This window comes from Scyliorhinus torazame, chromosome 6 (assembly GCF_047496885.1).
Source record: "Scyliorhinus torazame isolate Kashiwa2021f chromosome 6, sScyTor2.1, whole genome shotgun sequence".
NCBI classification, from domain to species: Eukaryota; Metazoa; Chordata; class Chondrichthyes; order Carcharhiniformes; family Scyliorhinidae; genus Scyliorhinus; species Scyliorhinus torazame.
In genome coordinates, this window is record NC_092712.1 from 134,595,835 (window position 1) to 134,617,415 (window position 21,581).

Sequence of the window (21,581 nt, forward strand, 5' to 3'; positions counted from 1 at the left end):
GCAGTGCTGAGCTTTCTCGGGATGGTCAACTTCCTGAGTAAGTTCATTCCTAACCATGCTTCGCACACGACTGCTCTTCGCCACCTGGTCAAAAAGACAATGGAATTCCAGTGGCTGCCCGCACACAGAGTGAATGGGAGGAGCTCAAGGTCAAGCTCACCACCGCCCCGGTACTGGCATTTTTCGATACCACACGGAAACAAATATCTCAACTGATGCCAGCCAGTCTGGCATTGGGGCGGTACTCCTGCAACGGGACGACACCTCATCATGGCTCCGCTCGCCAATGCGTCGCGGGCTATGACCCCCACAGAACAGCGCTATGCGCAGATTGAGAAGCAATGCCTAGGCCTGTTGACTGGCATCGACAAGTTCCACGACTATGTATATGGTCTTCCGCAGTTCACTGTGGAGACTGACCATCGCCCCCTGGTCGGCATCATTCAGAAGGACCTCAACGACATGACCCCTTGCCTCAGGCGCATTCTGCTCAAGCTCCGGAGGTACGACTTCCAACTTGTCTACGCCCCGGGGAAGTATCTCATCATCGCAGATGCTCTGTCCATGGTGGTCAACACACCGCCCGACTCGGAGGTGTTCGTTTGTCAGGTCCACGCACAGGTAGCCTTCACATCGGCCAATCTGCCGGCCACTGTTGCACGTCTGGCCCACATTCGCCGTGAGACTGCGGCTGACCCCCTTCTACAACGTGTGATGCACCACATGACGAAAGGGTGGCTCAAGGGGCAATGCCCACAATTTTACAACGTCCGGGACGACTTGGCCGTCATTGATGGTGTCCTCTTGAAGTTGGACCGGATCCTGATCCCACACAGCATGCACCAGCTTTTCCTCGAACAACTGCACGAAGGCCATCTCGGAGTTGAAAAGTGCAGGCGGAGGGCCCGAGAGGCTGTGTACTGGCCGGGCATCAGCGACGACATCGCCAACATGGTGCTCAACTGCCCCACCTTCCAGAGGTTTCAGCCGGCGCAACCCCCTGAGACCCTTCAGCCCCATGAGTTGGTCACGTCCCCCTGGGCGAAGGTGGGCATGGACCTCTTTCATGCGCTCGGCAAGGACTACATTACTCTGATTGACTACTTCTCAAGTTATCCGGAGGTCATACGCCTGCACGACACAACGCCATCAGCTGTCATCCGGGCATGCAAAGAAACCTTTGCTCACCATGGAATTCCGCTCACCGTCATGTCTGACAACGGGCCTTACTTTGCGAGTCAAGAATGGTCTTCCTTTGCCACTTCATACAACTTCACATACGTGACGTCCAGTCCTCTGCGTCCTCAGTCGAATGGCAAGGCGGAAAAGGGCATCCACATTGTGAAGCGGCTCCTCTGCAAGGCTGCTGATGCCGGATCTGACTTCTGTTTAGCCCTGCTGGCCTATCGCTCAGCCCCACTGTCCACGGGCCACTCACCAGCCCAGCTGTTGATGGGTCGCACCCTCAGGACCACTGTGCCGTCCATTCGTGTTCCTGACCTCGACCATGCTCCAGTATTGCGAAGGATGCAACAACAGCTTGCTCAGCAGAAGGTGGCACATGATGCTCGGGCGACTGATCTTCCTGCCCTGGCGCCTGGAGACAACGTCCGCATACACCTACCGGAGGGTGGCTTGTCGGCAACCGCTGAGGTTCTTCACCACGTGGCTCCCCGCTCATTCCTGGTTCATATGCCTGACGGCTACATTCGCCGCCGTAATCGGCGGGCCCTTCATTTGGTTCCGCGCTTGCTCCGAGATCATGCACCAGTGCCACGCCCTCCAGTTGTCCCTGATGTCGACTTTGTTGAGCTTTCTGCCACTCTGCCTCTTACTCTCCCACTCGTGGCCAGGCCCATTCCTCAGCCGGTGGATCCTGACCCACCCTTGAGGCGGTCAACCCGAATTCGTCGCCCACCTGAGAGACTTGACTTATGAGCCTGTTAACACATTGGACTCACTGAATTGTTTTACAGTACTGTTAACGAGTTTTTTATCTTGTTGTTCATTGTTCCAGAGTTTTCTCTCGTCGCTTTTTGATTGCATTTGTTCTGTTATTGGTACAACGTCATTGTTCTGTTGCACCTGACACCTTCCTCTGGATATAGCTTAGCCTAATGTACATGTTGTAAATATTGCACACACATACTCAGTACACATTTCTATTTACTATCATGTATGCACATAACTTTTGTGAAAGGGGGAATGTCATTATATCCAGATCAGCATATCATGGTGCTATCCCACACACACTGATGGACAGGCGGTTGGACCAACCAGCACACACAGAACATCGCAGCCAATCACCAGTGAGAGCACACACACTATCAAACAGGGAACACCACAGTTCCCGCTCATTCTACCAGGAGATAGCTCAGAGCACAGAGCTCACCGTGCACCACTCAGACATAGACCATGTGCTGAGTGCCTCACTAAGACAGTGATAGGGCTGAGTCCACCGGTTAGCTGGTGAAGCACGTACCCAAGCCAGTAGTTAGTTGTTACCGTTGATTAGACAATAAAACAGAGTTGTACCATCTACAGCCATGTTGAATCAATTGTGCATCAGAACACCCAACATGACAAGCAGAAACTTGGACCTCCCCATTCACTCAGATCTTCAAGAACCCACCCTCCTCCCAAATTCACCAAATGGCTCTATGAATTCCCCTCTGGACAAAAATCAAACATTTCCAGCTCCATAACACTGATGAAACCTGGAGGAAAGCATGGACAGAAAATACTCTCCCAAATAAACATCTTCCACCCAACAGTTCAACAACCAGGCCACAATCTTCCCAGAACACGAGGACAATCCTCAATAGAACACAGACTGAACTTGACCAATGTTGACACCTTAGGTACAGGTGGGAACCTGCAAACCTTGCCTGGTTGTGACTGGGGAAACTCTGACTAAGAGATGGAGCACATAATAGCATCTTGGTCCTGATTCAAGTTTAAGGGCAACATCTTTGAGTTACACTTGCTCTCCAGCAGGATATTGGATTGATTAGGGAACTTGACATTAAAACTGTGATGGCAATTTCTGCTCCCAAAGCCATACGAAAGAAGAAGAATGCAACTAAATTGCCTAAAAATACAACTGTCCTCTTAAAAGCACTGTTACTTCAACCACCAGCGCCACAGCTTTTTCTTTCGAACTATCAGCATTACCCATGAATGGAAACATGTAACGAATGCACAGTTATCTGCAGGTTGATGGTATGATGCATGATATTACTGTATGTGTTGAACTGATTCTCACGTTACAATTAGGAATTGAAAATATTCTCCTGTCAATTCAAATCTTCCTTATCTACGAATCTCACTTATGGTACTCCATAATACATCTGATGATCATTGCTTTATCACAGCTAAAAATATAATTAAGAGTATGATCTTTGAATGAATGAACTTGATACTGTTCAAGGTTGTGCAAAGGGCCCATATTACATGGACATGAATAAGTGGATTCTTCGCAGCGGTAAAAGATAAATGTGAGAGGTATGGCGGGGGATTAGTTAACCATGTCCACATGTTGTGGTCATGCCCACAATTAGTGGGGTTCTGGGGCTTGGTATTTGAAATACTAACAAAAATTGTGGCGGTGGAGATGTCACCAGGTCCTCTTGAGGTGATTTTAGTGTGTTGGAAGTACCAGGGCTGGTGGACGGGAAGGAGGCCGATGTGGTGACCTTCGCCATGTTGATCGCATTGTGGCAAATATTATTGGAATGGAAATCGGAGGAACCACCAAAAGTGTCGACATGGTTGTGGTATATCGCGGAATTCCTTAAACTGGAAAAGTTTGCCCTTCAGGCTCGGATAGGGATTTCTGGACGAGATGGAGGCTTGTCTCTGTTTACAGATCTGTTTGTTGTCGCAGGTAGGGGGAGAAGGGGGAGAGGGGGCGGGCGGCGGGGAGGGGGGGGGGCTGAGGAAACACGGGGGATGGAGGGAAGAGGTTTAAGGAATAAAATGGGAAGAAGTGTCAAATTAGGGGGATTGGATTTTGGGTGTTGAATGATTGTTTGTATGTTGTTATGTATGCTGTGATTTGAAATAAATATTTTTTGAAAAAGAGTACAATCTTTGAAAATGAAATGTTGTAAGTAGTCCATGAAAGGAAACAATCTATATTTTTCCAAGCACAAGCTCTCCTGATTACAAGCTGATAAAGATGCTGAAGGAATCAGCCCCTCATTATGGTCGAACAGAGGCCTTAAAAAACTCTACCACGTATTTTCACTAAAGACACAAGCTAATCGGATTATGTTGAAGTAAATGCCAATATGGATAGCAACCCAGACGAAAAAGTAATTTAACGCATAAATGTTTCAATTGATTCACAAAATCTGTTAATTTATGCTAATTAATGAATTCCTACTGACCGAACATTTGAAAACTGAAGAACAATTTAAAGGGTAAACCTGCATATATATCAATAGTATGTGTTACTGAGGCCAGCCATGTCCAATGTGTAATTCACTCAACATTTGACATTTCAGGACAATTTAACCTTTGCAGCAAATATACCAAACATTATCGGAGCATAATATACAATGGATATACTGATGTGTATTATAAAAGCATAGGATTTAGCAGCAGGAGTAGGCCATTTGGCCCATCGAGCCTGCTCCGCCATGCAATATGATCATGGCTGATCCTCACTCTCAATGCCGCTTTTTCATCATACCCCTTTATGCCATTAAAATCTAAAGAACGATCCATCCCTTTGGCGAAAACATTGTGACTTGGCCTCCACAGTCTTCTGTGATAGAGACTTCCACAGGTTCACTATCCTTTCAGGAAAGACATTTTTCCTAATTTCAGTCCTATTCTGCCCATATCCTGAGTCTGTATCCCCTGTTCAAGATTCTCCAACCAGGAAAAAGATCCTTCCTGCATCTAGTCTGTCCAGCCCTGTTAGAACTTTCTGGGCAGGATTCTCCGAGCCCGCGGCGGGTTGGAAAATCGCTGAGGGCTCGGGAAATTCCCGCCACGCCGTTCCGGCGCCGGGCCGCAAATTCTCCGGTGACCGGAGAATCGGCAGCAATCTGCAGTCGACCGGCCGAACGTCCGCCGGCGTGGTTTACATCTGGTACCACCCTGCGGGTGTTCGGACCCACGGCCGCAGTGGCGGGTCCTGGTGGGGGGGGGGGGGGGGGGAATCTGACTCTGAGGGGTGCTCAGCGGTGGCCAGGCCTGCGATAAGGGGCCACCAATCGGCGAGCCATTGCAATCTGGGGGGGACCTACCTTACTCCACACCGTGGAGGGCTCCGCCATGTCGGTGGCACCTGCGCCGAGGTGGGCCGGCGCGCGCATGCACGGACCCGCTTGTGCCCGCTGTGCACATGCACGGCCACGTGGTCTGGACACCAGGGCCCCGCCGGCAGCCAGAGCTGCGGGACGCACGCCGGGGCCCTGTTAGCCCCCTGGAAAACAGAGAATCACCTCGGACTTTCGAGGAAAAAGTCCGGAGTGATTCTCGCCCGTTTTCCGGCAAGCATGGGGATGAGTCCCCAAAAGGGAGAATCCCGGCCTCTATGTTTCAATCAGATCCCCTCTCATCCTTTTAAACTCTAGTGAATACAGGCCACGTTAAACCAATCTCTCCTCAGAGGACAGTCCCGGCAAATTGGTATCAGCCTAGTGAACCTCCACTGCACTCCCTCTAGGGAAAATATACCCTTTCTTCGGTAGAGAGACCAAAACTGCACACAATACTCCAGGTGTGGTCTCATTATGACTGGGCATAACTGCAGTAAGACATCTCTACTTCTGAACTCAAATCCTGTTGCAATGAAGGCTAACAAAGCATTTGCCTTCCTAATTACTTGCTGCACCTGTCTCTCCACTTTCATTGACTGGTGTACAAGGACACCCAGTAACCTTTATACATCCACACTTCCCAATATATCACCATTTAAATAACACTCTTCCTTTTTGTTTTTCACACCGACGTGTACAACTTCATATTTTGCCATGTTGTACTGCATATGCCATGTGTTTGCCCACTCATTCAAGTTGTCTAAATCATCTTGAAGTGTCTTTGTATCCCCCTCACAACTCACAATTCCACCCAGTTTTGTGTTGTCAGAAAATTTGGAAATGTGACATTTGGTTCCTTCATACAGGTCATTTATATATATATCGTGACCAGCTGGGGCCCAAGCACTGATCCTTGCGGTACCCTACTAGTCACTGCCTGTGACTCAGAAAAGACCTATTTATTTCCACTCTCTGTTTCCTGCCTGTTAACTAATTCTCGAGCCATGCCAGTACATTACCCCCTATCCAATGTGCTTTAATTTTTCCCACTAACCTCTTGTGCTTTAATTTTTCCCACTAACCTCTTATGAGGGACCTTATCAAAAGCCTTCTGAAAGTCCAAATACACCACATCCATTGAGTCTCCCTTAACTATTCTATAATTTACAGCCTCAAAAAATCCAGTAGATTTGTTAAGTGATTTGCCTTTCATAAACCCATGCTGGCTTTGTCCAATCCCGTTCATGTTTTCCAAATGTTTTATTATCACATCTTTTATAACATACTCGAGCATCTTCCCCACTACTCATGTCAGGCTAACTGGTTTGTAATTCTTCCTTTATTCTCTCCCCCTTTCTGAATAGTAGGGTTACACTTGCAAACTCCAATATGTAGGAACTGCTCCAGAGTCTTTGGAATTTTGGAAGATGACTACCAATGCATCCACTTTTCCTAGAGCCACTTCCTTTAATACTCTGGGATGTAGATTATCATGTCCTGGTGATCTTTCACCCATTAATTTCCCAGCACCATTTTCTTACTAATATTGATTTCCTTCAATTCCACCCTCTCACCCTCCTTGCTTCCCTAACATTTCCAGGACAAGATTTGTGCCCTCTTTTGTGAAAACAGAACCAAAGTATGTATTCAATCCTTACGGCACTTCTTTGTTCCCTGTTATAATTTGCCCAGCTTCTGACTGTATGGGACCTACATTTATCTTTACTTATCATTTTCTCTTCACATATTTATAGAAGCTTTTACTGTCAGTTTCTATGTTCCCTGCAATTTTTCTCTCATGCTCTATTTTCCTCCACTTGATCAAATTGTTTGTCCTTTTTTGCTGGATTCTAAAATGCTCCCAATCGTTAGGCTTTCTGAATTTTGGGCAATTTTATCAGTGGGATTCTCCGTGGGGGCACTCCTTCCTTCCGCGCTGGCCCCTGTAGGGCTCCGCTATGGCCAGCGTGGAGAAAACAACACCCTGCCCATGTGCCAGAATACGGCAGCCGGTCTGCGCATGCGCGGAACCACGCCGGCGGGCTGTTGACGCCGGAGTGGTTGGCGCCAGTTTTCCCGCCGGGGTGGGGACTCAGTCCCCGGAAAGGAGAATCCCGCCCTATATGTCTACTCTTTGCATTTAACATTATTCCTAATTTATTTCTAAGCCATGATTGATCCACCTTTCCTTTTTTATTTTTGTGCAAACAGGAATGAATAACTCTTGTAATATATGCACACGGTCTTCAAATATGAACCATTGCCTTCCTACAGCCAACCCCTTTAATAAGGTCCCCCAAGCAACCTTGCTGATTTGCACCTGATACCCTCATAGTTCCCTTTATTTAGATTAGAATTCTGGTTTCAGACTAATTCACCATCATATGATGGTCGCTTTCTCCAAAGGACCCTGCACAACAAGACTGTTAATTGATCCTTTCTCATTGCATAGTACCCAGTCTAGAAAAGCCTGTTCTCTGGTTGGTTCCTCAACGTATTGGTCTAAAAACCTATCACATACACACTCCAGGCATTCCTCCTCCGCTTTGCTATTAGTAGTTTGGTTTGTCCAGTCTTTGTGTAAATTAGAGTTGCCTGTGATTACAGTTGTGACTACAGTTGTCCCCTTGTTGTAGGCATCTCTGTTTTTTTGTTCAGTACCTTCCTTTATTTCTCCACGACCATTTGGGGAACTATAGACAACTGCCAGCAACATTTCCTGCCCCTTGGTGTTTCTTACTTCCGACAATACAAATTCCACATCATGATTTTCCGAGCCAATGTCCTTCCTCACTATTGCATTGATTTCCTCCTTTACAAACAAGGCTACCTCACCTCTTTCTACTTTTTGTCTGTCCTTCCTAAATAATGAATATCCCTGGACATTGAGTTCCCATCTTTGTAGCCATGTAATTGTAACTATAACATGACTATTTATATCTATTTACCTTGTTCATTCATCCATCTTATTGTGAATACGCTGCGCATTAAGACACAAAGCCTTTAGGCTTGTCTTTTAACCTTATTAGTTACCTTGCTTTATTTTGCATTCTGACCCCATTTGTTTTTCACCGTTGGTTTTTCTGCCTTCCACTTTTGCTTCTTACCATAAGACCATAAGACATAGGAGCAGAATTAAGCCACTCAGCCCATCGAGTCTGCTCCGCCATTCAATCATGGCTGATATTTTCTCATCCCCATTCTCCTGCCTTCTCCCCATAACCCCTAATCCCCTTATTAATCAAGAATCTGTCTATTTCTATCGTAAAGATACTCAGTGATTTAGATTTACATTTCTGTCTTTTGTTTCTATCCTTGTTTCTCTCTCCTCAGTCTCCTTATTCAGGTTCCTATCCCCTGCCATTCCAGTTTAAACCCTCTCCCACTACCATCCCTGCCCCTGAGGACATTGGGCCTAGTCCTGCCCAGATGCAACCCATCCTGCTTGTACCAATCCCACCTTCCCCAGAGCTGGTCCAAATGTCCCAGGAACCTGAATCCTTGCCTCCTACATCATGTTGACAGCCACATATTAATCTGGCACATCTTCTTATTTTTGCTCTTGCTAGCACATGGCACTGGTAATAATCCTGAGATTGCTACTTTCGAGGTCCTACTTTTTAATTTGCATCCTAACTCCCTATATTCAGCTTGTAGGACCTCATCCCTTTTTGGGCAGCACGGTAGCACAAGTGGATAGCACTGTGGCTTCACAGCACCAGGGTCCCAGTTTCAATTCCCCGCTGGGTCACTGTCTGTGCGGAGTTTGCACGTTCTCCTCATGTCTGCATGGATTTCCTCCGGGTGCTCCGGTTTCCTCCCACAGTCCAAAGACGTGCAGGTTAGGTGGATTGGTCATGCTAAATTGCCCTTAGTGTCCAAAAAGGTTCGGAGGGGTTATTGGGTTACGGGGATAGGGTGGAAGTGAGGGCTTAAGTGGGTCAGTGCAGACTTGATGGGCCAAATGGCCTCCTTCTGCACTGTATGTTCTATGTATGTACCTATGTCGTTGGTACTGGTTTGTACCATGACCACTGGTTGTTTACCCTCCCACTTCAGAATGCCCTGCAGCCACTCCGAGGAGCCCTTGATCTGGACCCAGGAAGGTGACACACCGTTCTGGAGTCTCTTTTGTATCTGCAGAAGCACCTGTCTGTTCTTCTTACTATTGAGTCTCCTATTACTATAGCCCTTCCATTCTTCTTCCTCCCCTCTTATGCAGCTGTCCTCCACTACCAGCCTTCCTCTACTCTGTCTGTTGGTCACCTATCCCAACTCTGCCTGTTTGCTCTTTACATGCAATGTGACTACTGCACTGAACTTGATGTCCACAACAAACTCAGCATTATGGATGCTCCCCATGAGTCCACCCACTTCTCCAGCTCTGAAATGCAGTTAGCCAGTAGCTGCAATTGGACACACTTCCTGCACACATGATCACGAGGGACACTGGAGATGTTCATGATTTCTCACATAGCGCAGGGGGAATATATCACAAGTGCGAGCTCCACTGCCATGCCTCCCCTTTAGATTAAGCTTGTTAGTTGTTCCCCTTAAAGAATACTAATTATGATTATTTCACTCTAAGCACTCCCACTGCAATGCGAAGACCTTGCCTTAAGTCTTTTGAAAACTTAATTTAAGACTTAACTTTACTTCTCTTATGCTACTTTTGTAACCTTATTATGTTGGCCCTAGCTTTCTCAGTTAGATCCAAGTTCAGAAATTTCTTGAAGGTACATATGCTTTGCTAATTTACAACAATTTGTCAACAATCCCTAACAGCTGTTTCTTACCAACCAGTGAACTTGTGGTTTTCCTGCAATGTCACTCTTTGTTTCTTTCAACAAGAACTGACTGCAGGACATTGTTCCGACATGGTTCACTGCAACACTGACTGCAGAGCACTGTTTCCAGTCTGCTTTACTATGATACTGACTGCAGGACACTATTCCTACATTGCTTCACTGCAATGCTGACACAGGACACTCTTCCATGTCTGCTTCACTGTAATGCTGACTGAAGGATACTGTTCTGAGGTTGCTTCACTGTGATATTGACTGAAGGACACTGTTCCCAGGTAGTGTTCCTATCTCTGAGCCAGAGGTTCTGGGTTCGGGTCTCACACTAGAATCTGATGGTCAATGAAGGTGTGTTCATCACGTAGCCAACAGGCTGAGTAACAACTTGAAAAATCCTTCTGCCTCAACTCAATGGCAAGTGGTAAGAGTGGCAGAAACTCCTGGTCAGCCATGTTTGATGTGGATATAAGCCTCTGGCAACAGAGTAGCGACCTGCCCCAAGAAATAACAGTTATGGAATCAGATGAAAGTCTGCCAAGTGCAACACTAGGTGCGGGAAGAGAAAAAATAACATACTGTCATTTTGCTTGTCATTTGCATTGGTTAAAAAAAACTCCATTTTGAATTTTCAATCTGGCAGAAGCCAGGTGGAGGGTTGGAGTTGTACGGTAGGTGGGTTTGTGGGCAGTTAAAATAAAGTCAAGACATGTCCACTTCTTTGCCGGTGACTACCTACAACTTAAAGTTGCAAGTTTCAAAGATGTCATTTCAACCCAACAGAGTCTTCTTTAAATATGCAGATCAGGCTCTGATGATGTAATATGGCCTGCACTGCCATTTTAACAGGAGGCATGAGTGAGGGAACAGTGAGGGTTTCCCAATCGGGCTGAACCTGTCCAAAAGCCAAAAGAGGCCCAGCAGATGGGTTCGGAGAATCCGGAGTTTTCTTGCTCCTGTTTTTACCCAGTCACCACCCAACCCTCTCCCGACTGCTTAACTGCCTGCTGGGGGACCTAACCACAGACTCCAAAAGGGACCACTGGATAGACAAATCAACCCTCACAGCAGTTGGTCAAGCAGTGATTTCGGTCACCATTGCAGCACCATGAACAAAGTCAGGAGTCGGTGTCTGAATGTGGAAATGTGGTATAGAACATAAAATCCCTCGAGGCTTCACCCTGCCAGCAAGCTTATTACTCACACCAGGCTTGTGCATGAAATTGGGCTACTTGTGTCATTTCAATTTAAATCACTGTGAGCTGAATTGTCATGATACCTGTAGCCAAGAAATGTTCCTGAAAAAGAATAAAATCATTCCACTTGTGATTAAAAGATAAAGCAGAATAAACTTCCTGCTCAGTTATGTCCAATTTGTAGATTTAAGACATGTGCAACTGATTATAAAGAGACTGTAGAAATAGAAGCTTATTGTGCTATCTTTCCATCCATTTATTGTCTTTCCAATTCTGTGTTCTGGCTTTGGCACCAGAGACATGTTCCTCACTGTACTTCATTAGATTAAAACTTGGATGACATTACTTGGGCATCCACTCCGTATTTGATCTTTTACATAAGATGTGCATGCCCAGGGATAAAAGGGTGTGCTGCTTGTGGATTTGCACTCAAAGCATCCGCGCAAAAGATTTATACAACTAATGTAAATAATTGCAGAAACTCAACTTGTGCGGAACACGATTTGCTTAAAATTCCATAATCTTTTGCGTCAGTTATGCTGATATCAGGGTAATTGCAATCACAAAGCCAGTTGTAATCTCTTTTGAATTTAATTTGTGCTTCATTTGATCCATTTAATTTATTTTCACAGGAGCTGCAGGAGGGCAGAGAGGTTATCTTGGATGTATCCGGTCTTTAAGGATGAATGGTGTCACTCTCGACCTTGAGGAGAGAGCAAAGATTACTCCAGGGGTAAAACCTGGCTGCTCAGGCCATTGTACCAGTTACGGCATGTACTGTCGAAATGGAGGAAAGTGCGTGGAAAAGTACAATGGCTATTCTTGTGACTGCGTGCAGACTGCATATGATGGTCCTTTCTGTACTAAAGGTATGGTCTTAACTCTGATGGATCTTTTGTCATTGGACTATGGGCTAGATATTCCGTCCATTGAAAATGAATAGTCAAAATGCTCTAACTCATGTCCTTACAAAGCAAGCCATATGAGAAATTGCAGGTTAATACTTAACTTCTTGGTACCATAACAGAATATGCATTAAAAAATGGTAAAGCAAAACAACTTTAAGTAAAGTATTGGATTATGATCTGGATAGAATTTAACACAGAGATGATGCAATTGGTTGACAGGATGGGCAGCTTAATGGCAGATACAGTTTAATGTAGTAAAATGCAATTAATAAGTAGAAATATAGCAATATAATGTCATGTTAAGTATAAAGTATTGGAATACATGATGACATGGTGGCACAGTGGTTTGCACTGCTGCCTCACAGTGCCAGGGACCCGAGTTTGATTCCAACCTTGGGTGCCTGTCTTTGTGGAGTTTGTACATTCTCCCCATGTCTGCATGGGTTTCCTCCAGGTGCTCCGATTTCCGCCAACAGTCCAAAGATGTGCAGGTTAGGTAGATTTGCCATCATAAATTGCCTCTTAGTATCCAGGGATGTGCAGGTTCGGTTACGGAGATAGGGCGGGGTAAACAGGGGAATGGACCTGGGTAGAGTGCTCCTTCAAAGGGTCGGTGCAGACTCGATGGGCTGAATGGCCTCTTTCTGCACTGTAGGGATTCTATGATTCTATATCTTAAATATTAAGATTTTGAATGCAATAGGAAAGCTATGGGACCTTAGGTCCGAATCTTTGCAGTCGTGGAGACTCCATAGACATATAAAAATAGCAGGAGGGACCTGGATCTAGAAGTGCCTCCCCCATTTCCCACAGACCCCATTTTTGTTGGTAGAGCAAAGAGATATGACTTACACATGAGAGAAACCAAACTCAGCAAGGCCATTTGAATTGGGTTATGAGTTCAAATAGACATAATTTTAATTGTTGCTAAGGTCTGAATCAGCATTGTGGGGGTTATGATTTTTTAGAGTAATAAGAAATGCTGTGGAATGGAAGATCAGGTTTGTAGAACCATCAGGCTGTGAAGCTTTTTTAATCACAGCCCTTTTAAAGTAAAAGGAAGGCTCCCTGTGCCAATGACAACCGGAAAAAAAGATCTGGTCGAACAGTTACAATAGCAGTTTGTAGACGTTACCCCAAAGGCTATCATTATGCCATTTTTAATATTTGGCTACTTTCTTAAAAAAAGATTTATTGGCATTTCTCATATTTATAAACAGCTGTATATATATACATCACATTTTTCTTACCCGCGTTAATTTACTTTATTGTACAGAAGAAGTATGGTATATTACCTTACGTAATATATATATTACACTTTGTTGAAATGAGTAATAGTCTTATTTTAAATGTAAACTAATTTACTGAGTAATATAAATAAATATTGTGAGTTCTTTAACTTAATACTCAACTAGTAAATAAAGAAACAATTGTCGAGATAACTAGTTAAAATATACAATACAATGCTTTGATAACAAATAACTTCTCTCTCTAGCTTTACTTTGACTGTTCTTTTTGCACTCTTGATACACACTATCATCAGAAAGAACGGTAAAACCATTAATATTGGTTCTGATAGTGAGACCACTAGTGTTCAATTGCCTGTACAAGCATTACATATATTTATCATGTATATTGATATACAGAGGTCACTACATCCCCTTTTTTTAAAACATTTTCTTGCAAATATAAAAAGAAAATTTTACATGTGAAATGCAGTGGCTACATAGTACAGCAATTATTAGAATTATGTAAAAGTTCACAAATTCAGTCGATTTGGTATTCTTGGGCGAGATTCTCCGACCCCCCGCCGGGTCGGAGAATTGCCGGGGGCTGGCGTGAATCCCGCCCCCGCCGGTTGCCGAAGTCTCCGGCACCGGAGATTCGGCGGGGGCGGGAATCGCGCCGCGCCGGTTGGCGGGCCCCCCTGCGCGATTCTCCGGCCCGGATGGGCCGAAGTCCCGCCGCTAAAATGCCTGTCCTGCCGGCGTAGATTAAACCACCTACCTTACCGGCGGGACAAGGCGGCGCGGGCGGGCTCCGGGGTCCTGGGGCGATCTGGCCCCAGGGGGTGCCCCCACGGTGGTCTGGCCCGCGATCGGGGCCCACCAATCCGCGGGCGGGCCTGTGCCGCGGGGGCACTCTTTCCCTTCCGCCTCCGCCACGGTCTCCACCTTGGCGGAGGCGGAAGAGACTCCCTCCACTGCGCATGCGCGGGAATGCCGTCAGCGGCCGCTGACGCTCCCACGCATGCCCCGCCCGGAGATGTCATTTCCGCGCCAGCTGGCGGGGCACCAAAGGCCTTTTCCGCCAGCTGGCGGGGTGGAAATTCGTCCGGCGCCGACCTAGTCCCTTAAGGTTGGGGCTCGGCCCCCAAAGATACGGAGCATTCCGCACCTTTGGGGCGGCGCAATGCCCGACTGATTTGGGCCGTTTTGGGCGCCAGTCGGCGGACATCGCGCCGTTTCCGGAGAATTTCACCCCTTGTCCTTGTTGATCTGCTTAATTTCACAGATGATGTAGTTGTAATGTTCTTGTTGCTTGCAAGATTGGAATTGAGTTGGCTTGAATGTGTTTTGAAACTGTGTGATGTAAGTCAAGATGAGGAAAAAACTGTGTTTGATCTTTGACTTGAAGTAGATCACGACGATTTCTTCTATAGATGTAGTCATCTGAAGTTTTAATCCGATAAGATCTTGGAGAGAATTGCCTAATGACATGAGCAATGTCAGTCCAACCTCCTTCAGGAAGTCTGCATCAAACAGTATCATTTTCTGTTAGAATTGACAAATCTTTTGCATGTAAATCAAAATACTGTTTTTGTTTCAGTCTTTGTTGTTGAAGTTTCTTCATAGTGAGATGTTGATTAGAATCAGGAATTTGTAACTGAGGAAGAGTTGTTCTGATACTTCTGTTGTATAACATTTGAGATGGAGATAATCCTGACAACAAAGGTGAAGCTCTGTAATTAAGTAGCACTAGATAGAAATCAGATTGTGAATCTTTTGATTTGCTCAGTAACTGTTTCATTATGTGGACACCTTTCTCAACCTTCCCATTGGACTGAGGGAAATGAGGACTAGAAGTAATATGTTCAAAATTGTAAATTGTTGAAAAGTCTTTCCACTCATAACTTGAAAAACATGAGCCATCGTCAGACATGACAGTATGAGGAATACCATGCCTGGCAAATATTTCCTTGCATGCTTTAATCACGGTATTGGATGTTAGATCATTCAACTTCACGAGTTCAGGAAAATTGGAAAAGTAGTCAACAACTAAAATATAATCTTTACCCAATTAATGAAATGGATCAATACCCACTTTCATCCATGGTGATGTAACGATATCATGTTGTCGTAATGGTTCTTTGCATTGTTGAATTTGATGTGTTTGACATGTTGAACGTGATGATATCATGTCAGATATATCTTTGTTTATACCTGGCCAATAGATTGATTGTCTGGCTCGGCATTTTTCTATCCTAGATGACTGTAGCCATCTGGGATGGCCACGTCCCGATTACAAAATGGACACTTGCAAAGACTGCAGGGAAAATTGGACAATGCTAAGAAACAAGCAGGTGCAAGCTCTGTCTGTTGATTCGAACCTTAAACCTAAGTATAGGCTTTAGTAATAGTGGTAGTTTAGTTCGTAGAGTTTATGCATGAGTAGATTTGACTGTGTGCAAAGAAATGAGCATTGATTTTGAACTTACTAACTGGTGTATCGAGTCATTGATCAGTATTCGGCTCTGAACCTTGTGGCAGTGTCGAAAGATACCTGGTGACTCTTGAGCAAACGTGATTAAACAGAGACAAATTAAGAGCCAACCAAAAGTTAGCAAAATGACCTTCATGATGTCAAGAAAGCATTTATGATCTCATGCTGTCTGGTGTAACAATTTGATCTTGTGTCAGCAAAATACCATCCAAGATAGTCAGTTCAGACTGCATGCTCTGGTATTGTGGACAGTGACCTTTAGGCCATCCATTTTAAAGATGTTGTATAACTTTGGTCAAAGCAGCATTTTTTTGCGTTTCTTCTCGAATTTGTTGAAGCTTTGAATCAGAGACTGGAAGTAACTGTCTGAAAAGTTGCAGGTGAGAATCAATGTCATTGATCGATTCCTCTTAAAGAATATCAATGTTAATGGATCTGAATAGAGTTTCAGCTATTACTAAATCTTTGCATGAAGTAGAGACCGAATTGAAATAGTAACGTCTCAATTTCATCATTAATCTTTGTAGACCTGGTGTCATTTCATTTAAATTCTTTTCAATGATGTGTACAAGTGGACGATGGTCAGTCTCTACAGTAAACCTTGGTAAACCATAAACATCCTCGTGGAACTTGCAAATTCCAGTCACAAGTCCGAAACATTCTTTTACAATCTGGGCGTACCTACAGTCGCAGTCATGGATCTTGATGCATAGGCTATTGTAACCTATTCATTTAAATGGTCTTGTTGTCAAAGATCAGCACCTATGCCATTTTTGCGAGCATCAGTTGAAATTTTGGTGTGCCTGGTCGAGTCAAAAAAGGAAAAGCTGGGAACTTGGATCAACTGTTGTTTCAGACCTGTCCATTCTTTAGTATGACTCTGTGTCCAGTTGAATTCAATATTCTTCTTGATCAGCTGACATAATGCAGTTCCACTGGAAAGATCCTTGATGAATTTCCCTAAAAAGTTCACAAATCCTGGAAAGCGTAAGACTGCTTTCTTGTCTTGCAGTATTTGCATTGATTTTATGGCTTGTACTTTGTCTTCATCCGGCTTGATACCACTGGCCGTAATGTTATCACCTAAGAGTTTCAAAGAAGATGCAGCAAACATTCATTTAGCTTGGCTCAGCTTTAAACCGTAGCTGTGAATTCTTTCAAACACTTTTCTAAGACATTTTTTTGTTCTTCTGGCATTGTAGTCCAGCTGATTATGTCATCGACATAAACACAAACACCTTTGAGATTTTCCGTCATTTGTTCCATTGTACGATGAAAAAGTTCCGAAGCAGATATGATTCCAAATGGCATTCTGTTAAAACAATACCTTCCGAAAGGTGTGTTGAAGGTACAAAGACGTTTGCTGGATTCATCTAATTGCATCTGCCAAAAACCTTGCGAAGCAGCAAGTAAAACTTCTGGCATTGGCCATTTCAGATGTGATGTCCTCACGCTTTGGTGTTGGGTAGTGTTCTCTTCTAATGTTTCGATTGATATCTTTTGGATCCATACAGATTCTAATGTCACCCGTTGGTTTTTTGACACAGAGAAGGGAGCTAACCCAATCAGTCGGTTGCAGTACCTTTGAGATGATGCCTTGTGCTTGTAATCATGCTCGTTCAGCCTTCAATCTGTCCTTTAAGAGGAGCAGGTACACGCCTGGGTGGATGTATCACAGGCTTGGCATCATTCTTCAGAAGTATTTTACACTTATATGGTAATGTACCTGCCTTGAAGTACATCAGGGTATTCCTGTAACAGTTGTTGGATGTTTTCTGTAAGTGTAGCTGATTCACACGTGTTGAGGAAAATTCTTTGAATGAGTTGCAAATCCTTACAAGCTTGAGCACCCAATAGTGAAGAACGATTGTCATCCACTATTTCAAATCTGATTTGTTTGTGAATGTCCCATTCACAACGATCCCATCCGCCCACCAACCCCCAAACATCAGCCCGCATGTTTACATAAACAAATGACAAAAAGGAATCAGGGATTACCCGTAGTCACCCTTAATCTACACAGCCCCCCCCCCCCCACCCCCCCCCCCCCCAACTAATGTTCGATGTTATCCAGTTCTTGAAAGTGCATAATAAATAGTGCCCATAACTTGTAGAACCCCTCCGAGCTTTCCCTCAGTTCGAACTTAACCTTCTCAAGGGTCAAGTATTCCAACAGGTCCCCCCGCCACGCCAGGGCACTGGGTGGAGAGGCTGCTCTCCATCCCACAGGATCCGCCTTCGGGCGATCAACGAGGCGAAGGCTATAATATCTGCCTCCGCTCCCGTTTCCAACCCTGGCTGGTCCGACACCCCGAATATGGCCTCCTGGGGACCCGGGTCCAGTTTCACACGCACCACCTTGGAAATTACCCTAAACACCTCCTTCCAGTACTCCCCTGGCTTTGGACAGGACCAAAACATATGAACGTGATTCGCAGGCCCCCCCCCCCCCCGCAACGCTCACACACATCCTCTATTCCTTCAAAAAATTGGCTCATCCTTGCCCTCGTGAGGTGCGCTCTATATACCACCTTCAGTTGTATCAGCCCCAACCTCGCACATGAGGTGGAGGCATTCACTCTCCGGAGCACCTCACACCAGACCCCCTCCTCTATAACCTCTCCCAGCTCTTCCTCCCACTTTGCTTTGATCCCTTCCAGTGGTGCCTTATCCTCTTCCAGAATAGCTCCGCAAACAGCTGACACTGCCCCCTTCTCCAGTCCCCTTGTCGTCCACACCTCCTCCAGCAATGTGGAGGCCGGTTCCTCTGGGAAGCGCTGTATCTCCTTCCTGGCAAAATCCCGAACCTGCATGTACCGAAACACTTCTCCCTGCTCTAGCCCATACTTCGCTTCCAGCTCCCTCAATCCTGCAAACCGACCCTGAAGAAACAAATCTTTTAGCGTCTTAATCCCCTTCTCTTCCCATTTCCGAAAACTTCCATCCCACCTCCCTGGCTCAAAGCTGTGGTTCCCCCGAATCGGCATTTCCCTTGACCCTAAACCCAACTCGAAGTGTTGGCGAAACTGCCTCCAGATTTTCAATTAAGCTATTATTACCGGACTCCCTGAATATTTCCCCGGAGCTATCGGGAGCGGCGCTGTTGCAAGTGCCTTCAGCCCCGACCCCCTGCACAAACTCTCCTCCATTCTGACCCACTGAGAATCAACCCCTCTGACCCAGCTCCGCACTTTCTCCACGTCCGCCGCCCAGTAGTAGTACAACAGGTTCGGGAGACCCAAACCCCCTGCCTGCCTTCCCCTCTGTAGCAGCACCTTTCTCACTCTGGCCACCTTCCCTCCCCATATGAATGAGGTAATCCTTCCCTCAATCTCCCTGAAAAAAGACTTTGGCAGGAAAATCGGTAGGCATTGAAAAATAAACAAATTGTTGTTTAAACAACTTCCAGTTTAAATTCAGATTACCAGTGGTCTTTAGATGTCTTGGAGCTTGAACTTGGTCCATCGATATTCTGTTTTCGTCGGAGATTCCAATTTTGCGATGTCTTCCGTTGTGGAATAGTTGATTCCGATTTTTCTTCTTTATTGTTCCAATTTCTTTACTAGCCTTTCTTAAAAGCCTAATTTATCTTGGTACCATGCTATATTACCTTACGTAATATATATATTACTCTCTTGGACTAACCGAGGTGTTGAAATGAGTAATAGTCTTCTTTCAAATATAAACTAATTTATTGAGTAATATAAACAAATATTGTGAGTTCTTTAACTTAAAACTCAACTAGTAAATAAAGAAACAATTGTAGAGATAACTAGTTAAATTATACAATACAATGCTTTGATAACAAATACCTTCTTCTCCCTCTAGCTTTACTATGACTGTTCTCTCTGCACTCCTGATACACACTGTCATCAGAAAGAGCGGGAAAACCATTAATATAGGCTCTGATAATGAGACCTCTAGTGTTCAATTACCTGTACTAGCATTACATATATTGATCATGTATATTGATATACAGAGATCACTACAAGGTTTATTTTGTATTTCATTTAATTGGTCCTACATACATTTCGCCACCCTTTGGGTCGGTCTATGGTCTCTCCCCCCTTCCGCCCCCCCTCCCTTGCATACTCCCCCTGTCCCTCCCCTCCCCCCGTTGGCTTCAGCTGTGCTTTGTTTTATTTTCAAGGGGGGGTTACCCCCTCTCTTCTCTTCTCTTTTTGTGGTCTCTCCACCTTCCTTCTGACTTTGCTCCCACCTCCCCTACCCCCCACCCCCACCCTCAGTTCCACAATCCTTTGGTTCCTCATCTATCTTGTTTTTTTATTCTTAACTTACTCCTCGTTGCTGGCCTCGAACAGGTCAGGCCGACAAACTGCCCCAACTTGGACCCTCGGATGGCATACTTAATCTTCTCCAGGTGGAGAAATTCTGAGATGGCAACAAGCCAGTCTGCAGCTTTGGGTGGTGCTGCCGATCGCCAGCCGAGCAGGATTCTCCGGCGTGCGATTAGAGAAGCGAGAGCAAGGGCGTTAGCCCCCTTCCCCATGTGTAGCTCTGGCTGCACCGATACCCCGAACATTGCCACTATTGGGCATGGCTTCACCCTTACCCCCACAACCTTGGACATTGCCTCGGAGAGGGCTGTCCAGAACCCAGCAAGCTTGGGGCAAGCCCAAAACATGTGGGTGTAGTTGGCAGGGCCCCTCTGGCACCGTTCACATTTATCCTCCACCTCCGGAAAGAACCTGCTCATTCGGGTTCTGGTCAGGTGCGCTCTGTGCATCACCTTGAGCTGCACTAGGCTGAACCTTGCGCAGGAGGAGGTGGAGTTAGCCCTGCACAGCGTTTCGCTCCAGAGTCCCCATCCTACCTCTGAATATTTGGCTGCTTTTTATAATTATTTCAGTAGGGATTTTAAGTTCACAAATTTCTTGACACTTCAATAAGATTATTAAAGGATTAACTGGCTTTGATGTGGCATTATGAATACACATCTATTTATTATAGAAGATTAAGTACTTGAGGGGATTTAAATGTTTTGAATAAGCTTTCATGAAGTGGGGTGTTTGTATCTTGTAGAGAATGTTATCATAGACATTTAGAACTGTATTTTATTTGATTTCAACATGGCTCCTGAAGTCTGCCCATGCTGGATAACTTGGTGAGTTGGCATGGAAGGTGGAAGGGCAAAGTGTGATCGCTGTGTTGACATGAATTATAGAATGGTTACAGCAGAAAAGGAGGCTATTCAGCCTGTTGTGTCAGTACCAACTCTCCACAAGCGCAAATCGGCTACTCTCACTCCACCAAGCACCCTCTCCCCTAACCGGGAGCATGAGGAGTGAGGTTCAGAGGGTCTCATATTTAACAAATCAATTGGGACTAAGGCCTGCCTTGGCATTCAGCCACCATTGTGGCCACCTCCAATTTTGTTTTTGGGTGCGGGGGGTCTGACTCCATCCCACAACCCGTTCTCCTCCCCCCCAACCCCTCCTCCCAACTCCCCTGAAGTGAAGATCCTGCCAATCATGGTGAGTTTCTCCTGAGATGTGTGTGGTAAGCCACAAAATTTCTTGATTCCCGCTACCCGAATCAGGAGTGAAAATCTAGTCTTTAGTATTCAATGCTCATTAAAGGTAGGAACTGAAGAATAGAATCCCGCTGAGTACTTTGTTTTGTACATAGAGGCAGAGAATTTAAAATCAACAAGTTAATCTT

The 21,581-nt window shown here is 45.3% G+C and overlaps 1 protein-coding gene across 1 annotated transcript in view; it reads left to right on the forward strand.

Annotated features, from left to right (window-relative positions):
• cntnap2a (contactin associated protein 2a) overlaps positions 1 to 21,581 on the forward strand; it is a 2,812,093-nt gene that overhangs the window by 2,461,584 nt on the left and 328,928 nt on the right. Inside the window, exon 18 of the mRNA XM_072508818.1 lies at positions 11,901 to 12,137. Within this exon, the coding sequence (XP_072364919.1) occupies positions 11,901 to 12,137 (237 nt within the window). The remainder of the gene's footprint in view (positions 1 to 11,900; positions 12,138 to 21,581) is intronic.